The following is a 19,235-nucleotide window of genomic DNA, read 5'->3' on the forward strand; positions in this document are numbered from 1 at the left end:
CCCTCCAACCTGGCCTTGAACCCCTCCAGGGATGGGGCAGCCACAGCTTCTCGGGGCAACCTGGGCCAGGGTCTCACCACCCTCACACCAAAGAAGTTCCTCCCCACATCTCATCTCCATCTCCCCTCTTTCAGTGTCAAACCCTTCCCCCTCCTCCTATGGCTCCCCTCCCTGATCCAGAGTCCCTCCCCAGCTTTCCTGTAGGCCCCCTTTAAGGACTGGAAGGGGCTCCAAGGTCTCCCGGGAGCCTTCTCTTCTCCAGGCTGAACCCCCCAACTCTCTCAGCCTGTCCTCACAGCAGAGGGGCTCCAGCCCTCCCAATGTCTCTGTGGCCCTCCAAGTTACTCTCCATTTGTGCCAGTTATTCCTCTTATTAGCTGCTCGCCCAGTTTTTGTGCCATCAGCAAAGATTATTAACAGTGACTTTTGGGGAACTTCAAATGATTCCTGCATTCACAGCATCGGGCCAGGCACCCAGGCCGCAGCATTGTCTCTAAAAATACCATCGCCTGCTGATTACTCCCTAATGACGGTGCTTTGAGATCTGCCAGTTAGTGATTTCTTAATCCATTTAAATGTGCACTCCATCGATAACGCTTAGGTCTCATTAATCAGCCAAGATACCACGTTATACCACGTTCGGTGCCTCACAGAAGCCTAAGCCTATTATTTCTACCCATTTCCTTCCATCAGGCCAGACAAAGATCTCAAAGGCCGGGCAGCTCACCCTCGCAAAGCCCGTCACCAGGTGAAGTGACCTCGGGACCCTCAGCCGCACCCCCCTTCCCACCCCACCGCTCCTCCGTGGGGCTGCACCCAAAATCAAGCCGAGGGCAAACGTCCAGCCCCCTCGAGAACCCCATCCAGATGGGTGCTGTGACCCTCGGAGCTGCTGGAGATGGGCAGCAAGTGCTCAGAGGTAGCAGCAGCACCGGTTTCTCCACCCACCCCGTGGCCAATTCTCGGACACTGCAGCCAGCAGGGATGCTAACCCACTGTAGGCATGACTTATCTGGGACTACGACCGCATACTTCAAGAAAAAGCTGCTTTTCTTGGGAAGGACACGTGAGCGGTGGTTTTGTTGTCGCCCTCGTGCCTCTCCCCTGAAATACAATCAGAATGTGTGTAATGAGGAAACTATGAGCAATAAATTTAACCCTGTGGTGGTATCCAGTAATTTCACGGCACACAAGAGCTCCCAGGAGCTGCTGCGGGAAGCCTGGTGGCACCGGACACACGTGTTCCTTGGGGCCACGCCAACGGCGGCAGCATTGAACCATCCCAGCCCAGCAGCTCCCGGTCCTCGCAACCTCCGTGCGAGCGATACGGCTCCCACGACGCAGCGATCTGTCCCAAAACCCGCACCCAAACAGTCACCGATAACACCGGGAAACACCTGGGGACACGCCACTTCTTCTCCAAAGGCCAGGTGCCTCCTAACCCTCGCCAGCCACCACCAGCCACACGCCAGCCAACCCTTCCCAGCCAGCGGGCTCATCCTTGCAGCGAGAGGGAGGTGAAGAGCATCCGTCCTTCCTTTAGCCCAGCCCAGCCCAAGCGACGACGCAGCGATTCAGCCGAAAATTCTCTGCCCTGTGAAATTAGGTACTGCACCCAAGCTTTCAAACCCTTTTTACGCTGACTGTATGAATTCCCGATGCGCCCCTCCTGGCAGGAACGACGACAGTTGGCGTCCCCAGGAGACGGATCCCGCGCGTCAAGCCGAGTTCCTGCCCACTCGAGGTAATTCCAGCTTCCAAGCTGCCCAGACACGACCTCATACTTCTCTCTCCAGAGGGGCTTTGTTCTGCGGCCCCCACCAACTGCTCAACCCCCCCGCTTCTGGCAGGTTCTGTATCCTGCCACGCCGGGGGAAGAGGAAGAGGAGGAGGGGGATGCCTCGCCGTATGAGAAGAAGTGAGAGGAGGTACCGTTTCTGCACAGGGTCACTACGAGCATCACCTTCACCCCGCAGCCCGGCGTCGGCTCATCGGGGAGCGAAGGGACAGCCCAGCCCCGGCTCCGCTCCTTCCCTTCTGCCAGGACAAGAGCCCGCACTGCCGATTTTCAGCCAAAACACAGGAATCTGTTTAAATAAATAGATCCCGTGTTTAAAACAGCGAATAAGCTCTGTGACTGCCAGTTCGCAACTTGCCGGGAAGAGCCTTTCGACCCCCAGCAGGGCTTTGCAAAATTCACCCTCCACTAAATTTGAACACTTGGCTTGCGGCGGGGCACGGAGAGCCCCGGCCCGGCCGGTTCGGCGCCTGTGAACATCGCCCTCGGAAATACTGCAGCTCCCGCCGCCGCTCGGGAAGGCCGAGCCCAGGCTGGACCCTGTGCTCCGCGCTCCCAACAGCACTCCTCCGAGACAACCTTATTAATGAGCTCGCAAACGAGCACCCAACTGGGAAATGTCACAAAGAAGAGCGGTTAATGCCCCGGAAAATCAAATAACCAAACACTTGGCTGATTGTGGTGCTTTTCATATTTACTAAAAGAAAAAAAAAAAGCTTTAAATCAAAGTTTCTGAAGGGGTCAACACCTCGCTGAACAAAACAACTCATTTATTCGTTTTTAGAAATCTCCAGATGATAAATTACATTGATGTTAATCACTTCACTGCATACTATGCAATTAATATTTGTACTGGATAGAAGTATAAGTGTTCCTGGAGATGCAACAGCACCCATATATGGCCAATTTTTAACATAATTGGCTGCAAAGAATTTCTCCCATCATAACAGTAGAGGCTGAAACTGATTCCATCCGTGCATATTTTAAAAGTACACGTGTAGATATTATAAAAATGAATGTGCAATTACTTATTACTTCAGAAGAGCAAAAAAAAAAACAAGCCAGAGAAAATGCCAGATCAAGACTTTGACACTTTCCCTTCCCGTTATCACGTAATGAGATAAGCAAAAGCACCACAAGGGCTGAACTTCGATGTCTCCAAGAGTATCTGCTTCCATTCAACTCCTTAATGATATTTTAATGTGTTTTGTTGCTTCATTTCCTTTCTAAAATTACACTCGACGCGCTGGCCCTTCCACCCCTCATTGGGCTCCCAATGGCAAAGAGAAGGCAGCCCTGGCCCGAGTCGGGGGATGCTTTCAGACCAAATGCCACGCAGGGGCTAGTGGCCACCCGTCGCAGGGGCTCGTGGCCACCCACGAGAATCAAGCGGGAAGGTGTCATCGTTACTGGGAGCCCCCGGCACCATTCCTCACACCCCGTTTGCTCTGGAGAAGCGTCACCGGGAGGGTCTCGGGCGTATCACAGGGTGCTTGTTTGCAGAGATTTCTTTCTAATAACAGGCCCTACGTTTATGTGGAAAGATTTATCTCCACAAAGGGCCGGGCTGTGCCATGTTATATATAAACAAACAGCTTATTCCTCGGGCAGGACAAGGCGACGCGCAGCAGGAATCCGTCTTACTCCCAGTTCTGCTGATGACAGCGAAACAGCCTTTCCCCCCGGTACCTGCGCTCTCAACCTGCCATTTCTTTTTCAGGTTTAGCTCAGGGTGCAGGAACAAGCGATCAGTGGGCACTGAAAACGTGTCACATAATGCTGTATCTCTATTATCCGGCCGTGGCAGAAGCACCCCCTGCACAAGAGGGGGAGCAGGAGACGTGGTCCTCCCTCTCCATCAGAGACGTGACGGTCTCGGCGCCCCAGAGGATGCTTGGGAGCAACCAAGGAGAGAACGAGGCAGCTCGAAACCTTGGCTGAGGCGAGGGAGGGTCGGCTGCCACATGGGGTACACGGTGCTGCCAGGTCCTCCTTTACGAGGAACCCCTGGAACTGCTCTGCCCCCCTCCAAGACCACCGTCTGCTCCCTCCCTCCCGGCTGGGGAACCTGGGACACCCCCAGCCCGGGGCGAGGGGCCAACAGCCCCTTGGAAGGGTCTTCCCCAAGTTTTTGAGAAACTGAAACAACCCAAACCCCCGCAGTCGGCAATTTGCTTTGAACTGCAACGCAGAAGAAAACGTTCAAACGAATTGCTTTTAAAACAGAGCGAAGTAGGTCACTTTGCAGACTTAAATTTCTGCACCTTTCTTTCTCTTTTTAGCAGAGGAGGACATTTCAATAAAATAAATACACACTTTAGGCAACACCTCCAAACGAGCTGAAGTACAAACGCTCCAGATTGTCAATGACACTTAAGGTCCTCATTTACCCAAAGACATCTGACATCCCTGGCTTTAAGCAAATCACCTTAAAAAGAGAAAAGGTAAATAAATGCTTTGAGGGGAGAACGAAGGAGCCCTGGGGGGAGAACGCCTCCCCTCCTCCTCCTCCTCTCTGCCCTGGCCACCCCAGACCTGCACCCTGGCTCTCCTTGGCCGGGGACTGCCACCAAAGCCACCCCAGGCACTGCCCATGGAGCAGCAGCAGCAGATTCTTCCTGGGAAAGGGATGGACCGGGGGCAGAGCAGCCTCGGAAAAAGCCTCTTCTCCTTTCAATCTCGCCCGCCCCCAAAGGGCACAAACCCACGGCTCAGGGGCTGTTCCCCTTTGCAGTTTGCATTTTGAATAGTTTCCTGCGAGGACAAGCGTGTTCTCCCGCTTCCTTTCCCCACTTTCCAAATTACGCAGTTTTCTGCTTTTTTTTTTTCCTTTAAAAAAACCCACAGACCAACCAACAAACTTCTGAGTTGCATCGTACAAAAAACATCACCGCTCTTGAAATTTAGTCAGACAAAAAATGCCTCATTATCTGAGAAGGCCCCATCCATCATCTCCTGTCCTTCCCCCCCGCATTTCATGCTCCAGTTGGGTACATTAAGTGCAGAGAAATACAACGTCTGCCGAGGAAAACATCTCCCGGTGCCCCGCTGATGTTCCCAAGCGGCGGATGCACTGTGGCCTTGGTGGGAACGGGCAGGACTGAGGGGGAGAGACCTGAGAGCCCAGATTTGAGCCAGGCACAGAGAACTGATGTGGAGTGACGTGTCTCTGGCTGCAGGAGAAGCAGCAGCAGGAGCGGGATGAGCAGCGAGCGCTGATGGCCCTGCTCTGGAGACACAGCAGATGATGTACCTGGAAGGTACCGCCACGGTCAGTGCAAAAGCACCCACAGCAGTCGGGGGGAGCCCCTTCCTCTACCACAAACCCCCCATCTAAAAGCAACTCCGAACGTGTCAATTAGGCCTGATTGCGGGAGTTAAGATCCCCAAGAGGCCAAGCCCCCGTCCACAGGAACTCTGATGGAGACACCCAACCGCAAAGACAAGAGGATCTTCCTCCTGCTTGCGTTCTCCCACCGGCCAACAAGTCCTCAGCCTGAAGCAGAAAAAGCTCAAGGGTAAAAGTTTGCTCTGCAGGTGCCTTTCCTGCCCTGAGTTCAGGTCCGACAGCAGGTATTAAATGCAAATGTCTGGACGTGCTCCAGCACATGGAGTCCCCAAGCTGCTAATTGCTGGGAGCTGCAAGGTTGTGATGCACGACATGTTCTTCTGCCGGTGCTCCTCCCTCCAGCCATCTGCTGCTGCCCACTGACGGACCAGCGGGGGTCAAGGCCCTGGATATACGCATAATTACTTTTAACTAGCTCAGAGTTGAATTCAGACCAGAACATAAACCCCAACCAGTCCGAAAACCCCTTCTTCTCCTGGTCCCACTCCGAGGAGGCTCTGCCCTCAGTCTGTTCCAACAAACACCTCCTGAGCAACCCCGAGGGGATGCTGAAATCAGAGCTACGGACACAACCCTGTGCGAGGGACCCACCACCAGCCTCCCACACGCGAGCGGAGGGTTCCACGTAGGACGGACAAAGAACCGCAGTTACCTGTGCTCTGCCCTCACTGCATGGGGAACCCTTACGGGCTGCCAACAAAAGCAGTCAAGAAGGGATTTATTTGAGGAAGAACGGAAAAAACGTTAAATTTTTAACAGCGGCCCTCTCCTATCCCATCAAACGACAAGGGTTTCAGAGGAACTTCTGAAAGGAAGCCTAACGATAACCTGATGTCCTTTCAGCCAAGGGGAAGGAACCCGGCGTGATTCCGACACCTCCGCATAACAGGGGAGATCGGATTATTATTTTTTTCCCCGTTAAGTATTTGATCAAGCCTCACAAAGGTGCTAATGTATTATTAAAGCTAATGGAGCTCTACAAGAAATGTTAATGGACATTAAGTTTGCATAAATGAATTACACATTAGCAGAGTCGCAAGAAATCTCGTATCTGCCAATTGAGGTAGTATCTGATCAGGTCTGTTTTCCTCATTACAGGAACATTACTTCCCGCTAGTTTCGGAGATACGAGAATTGTAACCAAGATGTTCATAATGAAACTACATAATGAAGCAGATGAAATAAATTAATACAAAACTTCCTCTTCCCCTTTTGCTGCAGTGTCCTACCAGAAGCGAAGCTACAAAAGCAAGCCCTTTGAATGGCCCTGGCACCCGGGTTCCCGCAAGCACTGGCTGATGTGGCTTCTGGAGCCCTTTTCGGGGTAGAGGTGTGTGTCTGCAGCAGCGCCGGCAGCTCCGCCAGCGCAGAGTCCACGGCTGGGACCGCGGGGATTTCCAGGGACCTGCTCATAAACCTCCTTAACGTCACACACAGCAGAGCGGCTCCTAAACGAAGGGAAATGCATTATTAACACCGAACGTTTTGGGAGCATTAGAGAAAATAGGTTGGCCTTTGTCAGCGGTGTTACTGCAGAGTCCACATAATTCAGGATTCAGAAGCCAGTTGGTGCTGGGTACACAACACACAGTACTGGGTTTCTTTGGCACGGCACCAAGTGAACTTTTGCCAGGAAACTCGCAGTGGTGGCCGGTCCCTTTGATGTGGTAGGAGAGAAGCACTGTTCAAAGAGGTAAGTAGGCTGCTGAAAGAAAAATACTGGGATTTAATCTGTTCTGACAATTACAAAGCCCAGCCAGGAACCTTTGACGGTGCAAATTCTACGTACAGAAAGTTATTTCTTAAGAGAACGAAGGCAGGTATTTATCGTGTCGCAGAAGGGCCAGGAAACGTCATGGCTTAACCCATGAAGTGGTGCCCAACATTTTGATTTCCATTTTTAAATAACAAGACATAAACCCCATCTACGCTGTGATTTTATCACACGGGGACTAGTTCCCGAACTCTTAAGCGAACCATTTTCCACGAGAGGAAGTTAAGAGAAGGAAAAGTTCTGCTACTCACACATGACTTCCAGGTAACGCTGCGTCTGCAAGTCTTTGACAGCGGGGTGATCCACCAGGCAGATGACGGGGACCCCGTCGTCCTCCCGTCCCACCTTCAGCACCAGCTGGCTGGTCACCGTGTACATGTCGGACCACTGCTCCACCTCCGACTTGCCTGCGGGAGAGGGCCGGGAGAGCAGACAGCCATCACGGAGGGTGCACCCAGGTCCCCTCCCTCTCCTCCCTCCCCGTGGGATGCCCGGACCCCGCTCTGCGGCCACAGGGTGCCAGGGAGGGGGTCCCCACACACCTCTCCACCAGGTTATTGCCAATTAATGCCCACACCGCGTTACCGCAACGATTAACAATCCCCTTACGCCCTCCCCAAATCCCCACACTCCTAAATCAATGAGCTACAAATCCCCTCCCGCTCTTGAATCAACAAATTAGCTAGGAAAAGTGATTAAACAGATTAACTTAATTAAAAGTAGTATTGATAGGCTGGAGCATCTCGGCAGCGCTCAGGGGGAAGGAGAGGGCAGAGCGGTGGCCGGAGCACGGCGCAGCTCAGACGCCACGACCACGGCTCGGAAACGAGGAGGAAGACGAGACAAAATGGGAGAAGAAGGATTTCTCCATAACTCAGCAAGCGCTTGCTGACAACGGGCCTCCGCTATGTTTTCAAACAGTCTTATCTGTGGCCTCTCGTTTAAGAATTCACAGTGAAACATTAGGAGCAACTTTTGTAGCAGAGGTTTTTCCAACACAGAATATTGCTGATATATTTCAGTGAAACGGAGGAGAGCCGCAGGAAGCGACACCCAGGGGTATTTAGAGGAAAGGGTTTCTGATGGGCAAAGCTACACTTTCCTGCTGTTCACAACCCACAACCGAGTATTTCAGCTTCCCTACTTCTGTTTAAGAGCCAAATCCAAGGGACGGGCAGGGTGAGCTGGTGTTACAAGGGGCTACTGCTCATCTCAGCAGTCTTCAAAGAGGGGAAAGCCGGGATCCGATTCCCAACACAGGGAGACTCAATCAAGGAGCCGGACAGGTCAAGCACGAAGGGTCAACTACTGCTGCCCGTTGGAAGGGGGCAGGAACCCCAGGAAGGGCTGGCTGGAAGCTGGGCACACCACAGAGATGACAACCCCTGCTGGGAACCAGCGGGGCACCGCTTGGCGTGGCAGTGGGTCCGCTCCCACCTCCATCACCGTGCCCTCCGCAGCGTCCTCCGCGGATGCTCGTAGGCGTTGGACTCGCAGAGAGGGTTTTATCCTGCCCTTGTCGGGGGGGCGGATTTGAAGTAATGAGTCTGGACTTTGGCAGAAAGCCCTTCGGTGTCTCAGACTGGGTAAAGCACAAAGGTGGTGTCAGCCGAGCTCACGTCTACGTGCAGACTTAAACTAACAGCGCGTCACGGGCAATCAGAGTCAGTGAGTCGAACGTGCAAACACCGGGAGCGACCAGACTCCGGGGAGTCGGAGAAACCCATCTTATATGAATATTCAACTGAACACAGAGAGAACGCTCTACAAACAACATGAAGGTGAACTGAAAATCTTTACAGCCCACACGATCCTACTCGTGCCTAAAACAGGGCGGAAAGCTACAAAACCGCCGCGGAAATAAATTCAGCGTGCGGCTGAAGGTCACCTGCGGTTCCAGAATGACTCCCGAGCCCCGTGCTCGAGCCTGGCAGGGAGGCAGAGGACCAAAGGGAGCTCAGCCCTTCTGCGCTAGAGAGTCATCTCCCCACCCACATACTCCTTTGTTCCTCAGCTGGTGTGCAAAGCAGCTCCCTCCACTTTTTTTTTTTTTCTTTCTTTTTTTTTTTTTCCCCTCCCCCTCCTTAAACTGGCAACAGAGGACAAATCCCCAGCGTTACATAAATCACTGCAGGGCTCTGAACAAAGCAAGCGACTGAGAGGACACATCTACCGGTTAGCTCCTTGTTTCCCTTGAACCATCTGATGGTGGTGGCGGGTCTGCTGGCCATGGCAGTGCAGTTCAGCTCGATCTCCTCTCCCTCCACCGCGATTTCTTTCTGGATATCAATGACCAAATTGCGTGGTGGGACTGCAACGAAGAAAACAACACGACGTGAACTGGATGAAAAAACCCATTGTTCGATCACTGCCACGAGACAAACCTTCAGGAAAACCTGTTAAATCTACTGGAGGAAAGTAGCCACCAGCATTTATTTGGTCTTTCAATCGATCAAATCCTTTGATAGGTGGCTTCACAGTAATCAGAGCGAGCGCTTTCACTCTCCACCTAATAATCATCGTGGTTTCACAAATTATTACTTATCAAATTTGTAACTTGGTGTTCTCTCTCCCAGGCAGGCACCATTCCAGGGAAGAGCCCGAGTCCTCTGCGCCCCTCGGCCGTTTAAAAATACAGCTTGACTCCCTGCACATTTCTTGCCGCCTTCTGACAAGGAGAGGAAACACAAAGGCTGACATTTGGAAGCGCATTACTTACCGTGCCTCTAACCTCGCGAGGCAATTTTTCTCTCCTGCTGTTCAGCCTCCAGGCTCAGCCGGCCGGGGTGGAAGCCGGCCAGCAGGCGTCAACCTCATTTAAGACGCTCAAAAAGCCACCGAGCGCAAGCCCGGGGTGGAATATCGTCACCTTCGGAACAGCGTGCCCTGTGGAAGCACCGTAAACCAGACACAGAACCGTCCCTGAGCAGCGGAAGCCAGCTCTGCACCCAGCAATTCCCTTCGGATGGGCATTTCCCTTCTTCCCAGACACCTCTTTTCTCATAAAACACAAAGCCGGGAGACTACGCTCAATGAGAAATAATCCAGCAATATTCAGAAACAGGCTCAGAGCTCCAGCGGAATAACGGCCACTCAGGGCAACCCAGACGTGACAAACGGGCTGAAAAATGACCACCTGGGAACAAGGAGTCTCCGCCGTGAGAGCACCCGAAGTCAGGGAGAATCAGAAAAAAAAAAAAAAAGAACGTCAAGACTTCATGCAGCGAAGAGCCGCAGCTTTGGGAAAAAACCCAGAACCTCCAAAGAAAACTCAACTTTGCTCTGATCAATATGATTAAGCGACTGCATAGTTCAAATGTGAGTAACACGTTTCTGAGCTAACGAAGAACAAATATGTATAAATACCATCCAGATGATCAAATGGACTAATTAGTCACTTGTGGCTTTTCTCTAAAAAGAACAGAACGGGCTACATATTTGAGATTTTCACATGTTCCAATTAAGCATGAATAAATCCACATCTCGTGCCGCAGAGGCCGTGGCAGCACACGGGAGAGCGGGGGGAAGCACACGGCGCGAGGAATCGAGAGAAAGCGCGAAGCTTTTTCCGAATGCTGGGTACAAGGAAGGACGCCCCGGAAGGTCCCCCCGCTCTCGGAAGCATCATTAGAGGCAGACCAGCAGAACTGCTCTCTGACAGAACTTCAGATGTACCGACGTCTGAGCGATGAGCACGGGATCCATGGCGGGGACCAGCCATACGCCAAAAACCCCGTTTTGTCTCCCACTTGAGAGAGACGCGGCACCGGCTTCGAGGCGAATAAAGCGAGAGCTGTTATTTCAAACACCTTCTCAGCGTCGTGAGCCGTGAAATGAAATCCAACACGCTCTTCTGGCGTGTGTGTGATTAGAGAGAGGAGCTGGAAGGGAGCTGCCGACACCTATGGATATCAGAAAGCGCACTAAAACTTTGAAGATGTCGATAAATAGCTGCAGCAGAACTGCTTATAAACATTATTTAAACAACGTATAAAAAGCTAAGAACCAAATCTCATTAAGTAAAAGGAGGAAGATTTAAACTAATCAGTGAGCGAGATCTTGCATTAAGTCACCCTCTGTGATTCAGGTTCTGCTATTAATAGAGTCTTAAAAGCCGCCGATAATCTGCAGAAAGGGCTGCGACGGCAGGAGCTGCGACGGCGGGGACCTGCCCGGTCCTGCCCGGGACACCGAGGGGCCAAGGGAAGGCTGGGGGTCACCAGCCTGGGCGTATCTGGGGGGGCACAGAATTCGCTCTGCAAACAGCCACCCCTCAGCAAACGAGCAAACTTGCGATGAAATGAGAGAGTTTACGCTCGCTCTCACGTGCAACAAATTGTCGTGGAAATGAAGTGGAAGCTCTCGCTTTCCGTTGGGGGAACGCAAGGTTCCGCGGAAAATATCAGTCAACTGACAGAGATGCGAAAACTCACCGCAACTCACGGTGCCATGAGTAGTATCTCCCCTTAAGGAACATCATCGATGGGCAAAGATGCTGTCGTTCGTCAATAAAACATCATCTCTCAGATCCCCAAGATTTGGAAGAAGAGATTCAGCACGTGACCAGCGCAGTCCCATTACGGAAACCGCAAAATTCATAAACTGAGCAGTTCTACCGTGCTACGAAGCATCCAGCCTTCATTTATTTTCCCTCCGCATATCAGATAATTATTGAAAGACATTTGCTACAGCTTTTAGTTTCTGGCTGACTTCTTTCTCATCTCATGGAACGAGACCCAACCACAGCCACTTCTCTTCCCTTCTTTCCAAGAAACATGCCCTCCCTCGCCCTGGAGAAGATGGACACGAGCCGGAGCAGGGCTCATCCCGCAGAGCTCCTTGACCTGGACCTTCCTTCCAGGATAGCAGCAGGTCCAGACCTGCCCCAAAAGCCAAAGGATTCACTCGGCTGCTCTTTCAGAGCAGTGACAGCACAACCGACCGGTCCCCACAGGCTGCCTGCACACCAAGGCCGGTACGGAGCCCCACTCCAGCCTTTCCCAGTGCCCTAGCTGGGAAAAAGAGAGGCTCGGAAGTGCAGAACACCTCATGCTTACGCCTCTGCTTATTCTTTGAAGCCAAAAAAAGCCTGAGAACAAGAAGCAGAAGACCCGAGAATCCCACTAAATATGATGTAACCTACAAAGAGAGGCTGAGGGTGCAAACAGGGACATCTTGTGACACAAGGGCGATGGCACGTCACCAGCCAACCCGCTTGGCATTTGCTGGCCCCCCTTGAAAATCTTGTGTCTGCACGTGGGGCTGCACTGAGTAATGGAGGAGCTGAGCTGGTCTCCAGCAGGAGAGCACCCGGTGTCCCGATCCCCGCTGTGTTTTATCACTGGAGAGAGCGGCTGGAGCTCCCCCCCCACCCATCAGAGCCCCATCCCACCGACCCCGCACGTCCAGGGAAGACAGAGCTCACCGCAAGCCCCCGGCCAGTCCTTACCAAGCACTGTGATGGTGGTATAGATTTCCTGGGGGGGATCAGTGTAGAGCTGGCAGAAGTACCTTCCTTCATCAGAAATGGAGACGTTGGTGAGGGAAACGCGGAGCTCGCTGTTGGAGAAGTTCACCAGCTGGAACCTGCTGTCCTTCAGCGCTGCGGGGCAAGCACAGCCTCAGTGACCGCCAGGAGAGACCCAGCGTCCCCTCCCTCCACCCAGCAACGCCAAAGGTCTGTCACGGTGTCACCAGCACCCGGACAAGCCCCCACGGGCTCCTGATGGCTGCCTCTCTCTGCTTCTCGCCCTTAACTCTGGGCCGAGAAAATAGTTCTGGTCTCACATCACTACAAAGCGTCACCATCAGCAAATCGCCGGGCGCAGGATCCCATCTTCCGACACGGTTTTATTATCAGGTGGCTGAAGGATGTGTAGATAAAATGCTTATTGTGAAAATAAACTTCTTATTGTGTAAAAAAACCTTCTCCGTGGGCCTGTTTCTGACCGTATGTGGTCAGTGGACTCGGGGACAGCGTGAAACAGAAAAGAAATGGGAAAAATATAGCTTAAATCCTGTTTCCTGATCAGGAACAGCTGCCCAAATTCTTTTAAGAACGTGGAAATGGAGCGTTTTAAGTCCCACCAGCCGGACCCAAGGGCCTGGGACGGGAGGGGAGCGGGGTGTGATGTGCGTGTCCACAACGTGGGACACAACCTGTCCCGTCCCCGCAGTGACATTAATGTGGACAATTTACGGCGTTTCATTGCAGTTAACATGCTCTGTGGCATTGTCACAACAGGAAACAAAGCCAGACTCGCTCACGGACGAGGCAGTGACGGGAGATTCTGCTTTGGTTATAAAGAAGCAAAGATTGTCTCGAAATGTTGAGTCTCCAAAGCAGAGAGATTACCTCGGAGAACATTGCACTGTCTCGGCGTTGCCCGATTCAATTTGTTTGTGTCAGCTAAATATTTGGCACTCAATTGCAATTCACCCTGAATTACTACAATCAATTCCTATTGCAAAGTAAGACGGGCTCGGCTTTTAAAGGGGACCATCAAGGTTTCCATTAAGGAGAAAGATTATGATTGCCTGTCTCGTCTACCCTCTAAAGGACTGCCTAAACTTTAACCCTCCGGCGCTACATTAAAAGAAGAGATCTCGGCAAAGGCTTTTGCCCGGCTGTGAGCGAGGCACGGGGCAAGTCACCATCGCGCAAGGAAAGCCAAAACTTACGCCTGAAATCTCGGAAATAAATGGTTTGTCTGTTGGGGTTCAGGAGCTGAATCACCGAGTCGTCGCTGTTCTTGACGCGGCAGCTGATGGTGGCGACGTCTCCCTCCACCACTGTCACGTCTTCCGTAACCAGGTTCTGGCCGTCGCCTGCAAGAGAGAGCCAAGAGGAAGTAGCACGGGCAGGAAGGACCAACACAGGTTCCGCTCCTCCGCTTGTGTTCTGCAGGGGGGGCTTGGGGCAGCGACGGCGAGTCCTTCACCCCAGGTTCTCCAGCCAGCGAGGGGTTATAGGGAGCCAGGACCCCCCTGGAAGTGAGCAAACACCCCCTGCCCAGCCACGTTTGGGGTTTGCTGGGCTTAATCATAATTTCACTGCAATTACTCACAGGAGAAACACTCAAAGCAGCGACGCCAGGGGATACAAACACGGACCTCCCACCCAAACTCTACTGGGCACTACAAAATTAAAAGAGGAGCAACTGGAAGGGAGCTCTGCGATGGGAACACAGGGAAAAGGAACCCTCTCGTTGGATGCCACCAGCCCCTCCAGGCTTTAACGCTGCCACCAGCCCCGGGGACAAGAGCCACGTGCGTGGGAACGGCACACATTCCCTCCCTCCCTCTCTCCAAAGACGAGTTTTGTTAAATTACCTTGAAAGAACAAATGGCTGTAAGAAGCATTTATCCCTCGACTCGAGCAGACAGCCGTTAGGGAACCAGTTTTTACCCACTCTGTGTAATCAGGAGGCGCTATTAATGTCCAGAGGCAGGAAAAAAAGAATCCGATGCAATTATGCTGTGGGAGCCCTGTAATCATTTACAGGTCATCACCTCGAAAACTCTCCTCCTAATGAATCGAATCATTACATCACACGCACACCGAGAAATTTGCTTCCCGTGGTGAAGAATGCAGAGGATGGGGATTTGAAAACAGCGCTTTGCACGGCAATTTTTCCGTAAACGCCGAGTGTCCCTCGGGTTGGGATGCGAGACGGAGAGCGAGGAGCCCCGGCAGGACCCGGCCCCAGGGAGTCCAGCCAGGGGATGGCTAATTGGAGTCCCTTTTGGTAACGACTTTGGTTTGCTTTCAAACCCCGCGGGCCCTTATGGACGAGGACTCAAAGCAAAGTGGGAGAAACGTTGAACCTTTGGTTGCCAATTTGCCAGACGAAGTGGCACCTGGCCAAGGGCCGGGCGGCCAGCAGAAGCCCCTGCTCTTGACAGCAGGGAGAGCGGCCGGGGGACAGTCCCGCTCCCCGGGGAGCCACGGAAAACGCAAAAATGCAAGTTTTTGATAACGTTTCCAAGCAGTAAATCCGGGCCCGTTTTCCCCTCCTCTTGCATTCTCTCCGTTTTTCTTTCTTCCCTCCTGACTCCCATTTGTTGTTAGACGTGCCTCGGAAATCAGCGTTCGGCAAAAAGTTTGCATCGTTTGGAAAGAAAGAGATTGATAAAGCGTCAGGCGCCTCTCCACGCCCGGCGGCACCGAGCTGATGTCTCGGCACACTTTTCTGCCCTCTCCGTAGAAATTTCCTTTCTCCAGATCGATGAACTTTACACAGGAACATGGAAAGTTGTGAGCAAACAGAACGACACCCAGAGAAGAGTCCCCCCGGCCCAGCGCAAGGGGCAAAGAGCCCGTCACGGGTATTTTCCCGGCTCCCACCCCACTTTCCACAAGTTGATGGTGCTGGAAGCCCCCGTCCCCATGGCACAGACCCCCAGGGACCCACCGCCCGCCCCGTCTCACCTCCCCAAAGGAAAACCCCGGCCGCGCCGCAGCAGCGCAGGGACCATCCCCAACAGCCACGGGCTGCGGCGTAAACAACACTCAAACACCTCAAAAGCGGCAAAAGCGAAATTATGAAACGTTACTAACTGCTTCTGGGGAATAATTCTATCAAACCCATTCAAAACAAGGTTCCTGCACAAGGATCAGCTTGATATGTTCTCATAAATGCAATATTCACTACAAATCATTAACAAAGCTATTAAGATTCGATTTCCATCTAAGCAATTATTGCTAGCATGTTTTTTTACATTTACTTTAAAAGACTCAATCCTATTTTCAATTCATTAAACTGTTCCTTGCATTTACTGAATTTTACATCAGCTTTAGAAGCCTATTTGAATTAATAAGAATTACAGTAGAAGTAATTTAGAAATAAATTATTTGAAGTTCAAGCCACTGAAGCTTTTCATGCCGGGATGCTGCTACATTAAGCCTGCTGAGCGATGGCTTTACAAGTCCAGCATCCCCGGGTCCAGGCTGGCACCAGCATCCCTCCCTGGGGCTCAGGACGGGCAGGGGGCACGCGGGGACACGCAGGACCCACCGTCCGAAGCAGCACATTTTCTCCTATTTGTTCTGAATCAAAAGGCGTCTAATCCAGCCTTCCAATATCTGAAGGAGCCTACAGGAGAGCTGGAGACGGACTCTTTGTCAGGAGATGGAGTGACAGGACAAGGGGTAATGGTTTTAAATTGGAAGAGGGGAGATTGAGATTAGATATTAGGAGGAAATTCTTTCCTGTGAGGGTGGTGAGGCACTGGAACAGGTTGCCCAGGGAAGTTGTGGATGCCCCATCCCTGGAAGTGTTCAAGGCCAGGCTGGATGGGGCTTTGAGCAACCTGGTCTGGTGGAGGTGTCCCTGCCCACGGCAGGGGGGTTGGAACTCGATGAGCTTTAAGGTCCCTTCCAACTCTAACCATTCTATGATTCTATGAGTCTAATCCGGCCGATGTCTGCGAAGCTCCTCTTGCTCCGTGGCCTGAATTTCCTCGCTTAAGTTAATGTTACACATGAATGCTTTTGGGTATCTGTATTTGTATCTGCTCCCGCTTACCGAGACAAGAAAGTTATTGCCGAGAAGAGCCTTAATTGCAAACTCTAAATGAAATAAAAATGCAAGGCGCGGGGAAAACTCTTTAGACCCATCTTCTCTCAGCGGTTCAGGAAGCGTCTTGGCAAATGTTCAGCGGCAGCACATAGGGACGTCGAGGAGCATCAGGGTAGACACATTTACAGCATTACAAGATGTTGTAATAGGAAAGGAAAGATTCAGGAGGGAAACGAAGTTTATGGACCCACAGAACCTCAGAAGTTGAGGGAAGCAAAGGAAAGCTCCTACTGAAAACCAACCGTAAACCCCCTCCCAACGAGCAACGCGCTGGGGACAGGGCATGAGTAGGGCCAGTGGGAAAAAACCCCAACAGCAGAATTCTAGGAAGAGATTTTCATCTCCGACACCTCATGAGCAAGTCCAACGGCCGAGAGAGGCGTCTGCGACACAAGGGGAAGGAAAAAAAACGCTCTGCACGTTTCCTTTATTACCCAAAGCAAGTCCTGGCCCCGTTTTCTGAGTCTCCCTGTGGGACGTAAAATCGTGTTTTACACTTTCTGGGAGGTGGGGGGACGCGACGCCCGAGGAGCAGCTTTGGCTAGAACCTGGACAATCGATTTCTGCGCTTGCCTTCCTGCCTTAGACCGCTGCAGTCCTCGCTTTTAAGGCTGCAAAGTAAGACACAGACGAGTAAATTGTGTTTCAAACAAGCTCCTCTTAGCTGGACACAGCCCAGGGACCTTGGCTCATATGCAGCGGTCACATTTAAAATCAATTCTTTCTCCTCTTGTGGCACACTGGGATAAAGCGAAGCATCAGGGAGAAAAGAGGGAAAGATTAAAAATACGTGCCTGTGAGCACGATTCTTCAATTTCTAACAAAAGGGGAGCCACAGGTGCTCCATCAGGAGCAGCACTTGCTGATTCAGGCTACAGGGCACTGGCACAAACGCCTTCCAAGAAAGAGCGATTTTCTGAATTATGGAAGCCCATGAACTCAAACAAAATTCCTCTTAATAAATTGAGTCAAAGGGAACAACGCACACAGACACACAAACTATTCGTTCCTGTGCTTGAGGAAAAAAATGACCCCGTGATCAATCCACAGAACCAACGCAATTTGAATGTCAAAACTCATCTATCGATTCCAGCGATCTGAAAGGAACGTGGTGGTTAAATAACCAGCCGAAGTTGAGATGAACACACAGAGGGTTTATAAACACCCAACAATCCACCTCCTCCCACAGCTTTGTCTCCTCCTCTCCATCGAGCAGGGTCTCCGCTTGCTCCATCCGTCACGGGGGAGCATCCCCCGAATAAACACCACGGAACGTCTCCTCAGGGAGACCAAAGATCAGACTCGGGGACCTTCCGGAGCAGGAGAAAGAAGGGAATCAAATCGCCATTTAATTTCTCTGCGGATTTGCCTCAAGGAGGGAGAAGAGCCCTGAGGAGGCGGCGCTGGGAGCGGCTGCTGGAGCTCGCCCCGTCTGCCCAGGAACTCTGGAGGCCGCAGTCGTCACACCAAGAAGAATGGACAATCCATGCTAATTGTGCCGGCAAGGAAAGGCGATTGCTTTCCATGGAGTTAATTTCATGACATCTTTTCAGGTGCAAAAGAATGATAATTTTAGATCAGGCTACCTACAAAAATACACAGATGTGAGCACGTGACACGGCTTTCCTCACATGAAGCCAAAGAGTCACCACCTGGTAATGCCAAAAGCATCAGTGTCTGTGTGGGGAAAAAGGTGGGATGTGGAGAATTAACATTCCCAGAAACTATTCCCAAAATGTCAGTATCATGGATCTGTAAAAATGCAGGTATTGTTGACCACTAACGATGCACATTATTGCCAAGGAAGGAACCGCTCCTTGGCCAGGAACAAGGCCTTCTACTTTCAGAGCAGAGAACGATTCTGCCCAAACGCTCAGCATTTCTCAGAAGAGGGAACGGCAAAAGAGATGGAGGCACCAGATTAAAGCTTCACATTCTCATCATTGGAGCCAAGATCGACACTGGCCTCTCCATGTGTCCCCGGAACCATCAGACCCGGGGGGAGGCACTTGGACGCAGCTTTGGATGCTCCATCACCCAACCCCAGCGGGTCCCCAGCAGCGGTGGCCAGGACTGGTGGCCACGAGGCTTCTGCTCCTTCCAGCCGACTCCTGCCAGTTCCTGTGGGGACAAACCCGCTCCTGCCACTTGCCGTCCCCATCACCAGCTGCCTCGTCCCCTTGCCACAGGCTTTACTCAGCCTCTGCCATCGCGGGGACCTCTTTGCCCCTCTCCCAGATGAGCTCCATCCCGCTTTCCCACGGAATCGCTCCCCGTGCCTCGGAGAGAGCCTGCGGGACCGTGCTAAAAATTACTCATTGTGGGGAGCGTGTTTTACCTTCTGAAACACACACCTCAGAAAAATATACTGCAAATTCCAGCACGTTGCAGGCAGCTATTCAATTTGCGGAGGGGAAAAAAAAAGCTATAGCTGCCTTTACAGCTTTTCTTGCTTAAAGAGTAAGAATAAAAGATGACAACAGCTCCGAACTGACACCAGAGGCTGTATTTACTTTAAACATTTGTGGATTTCTGCGTGACAAAGTGGCATCGGGGAACTCTTTCTACTGGTTTGTGACCGAAACGGCAGAGAGACAGAAAAGCGATGTGAGATCGCGCTGCAGCGACGCACGAGTCCGGGTCCGAGGAAAAGCGGCTCCTCTGCTGAATCCCCCTCCCAGGAATTCCCAAAATGCTCCTCGTTCCGGACCCCGGAGGCTGCCGGGAGCTGGG

General features: G+C 52.0%; 1 protein-coding gene across 1 annotated transcript in view; it reads right to left on the bottom strand.

Moving 5' to 3' along the window:
* CADM1 (cell adhesion molecule 1) overlaps positions 1-19,235 on the bottom strand; it is a 151,185-nt gene that overhangs the window by 37,400 nt on the left and 94,550 nt on the right. The window contains exons 2-5 of the mRNA XM_074162352.1: positions 13,603-13,749; positions 12,371-12,523; positions 9,095-9,232; positions 7,173-7,328 (exon numbers count right to left, since the gene is read on the bottom strand). Coding sequence (XP_074018453.1) covers positions 7,173-7,328; positions 9,095-9,232; positions 12,371-12,523; positions 13,603-13,749 — 594 coding nt within the window. The remainder of the gene's footprint in view (positions 1-7,172; positions 7,329-9,094; positions 9,233-12,370; positions 12,524-13,602; positions 13,750-19,235) is intronic.

This window comes from Numenius arquata, chromosome 22, assembly GCF_964106895.1.
Source record: "Numenius arquata chromosome 22, bNumArq3.hap1.1, whole genome shotgun sequence".
In the NCBI taxonomy this organism is placed as follows: domain Eukaryota; kingdom Metazoa; phylum Chordata; class Aves; order Charadriiformes; family Scolopacidae; genus Numenius; species Numenius arquata.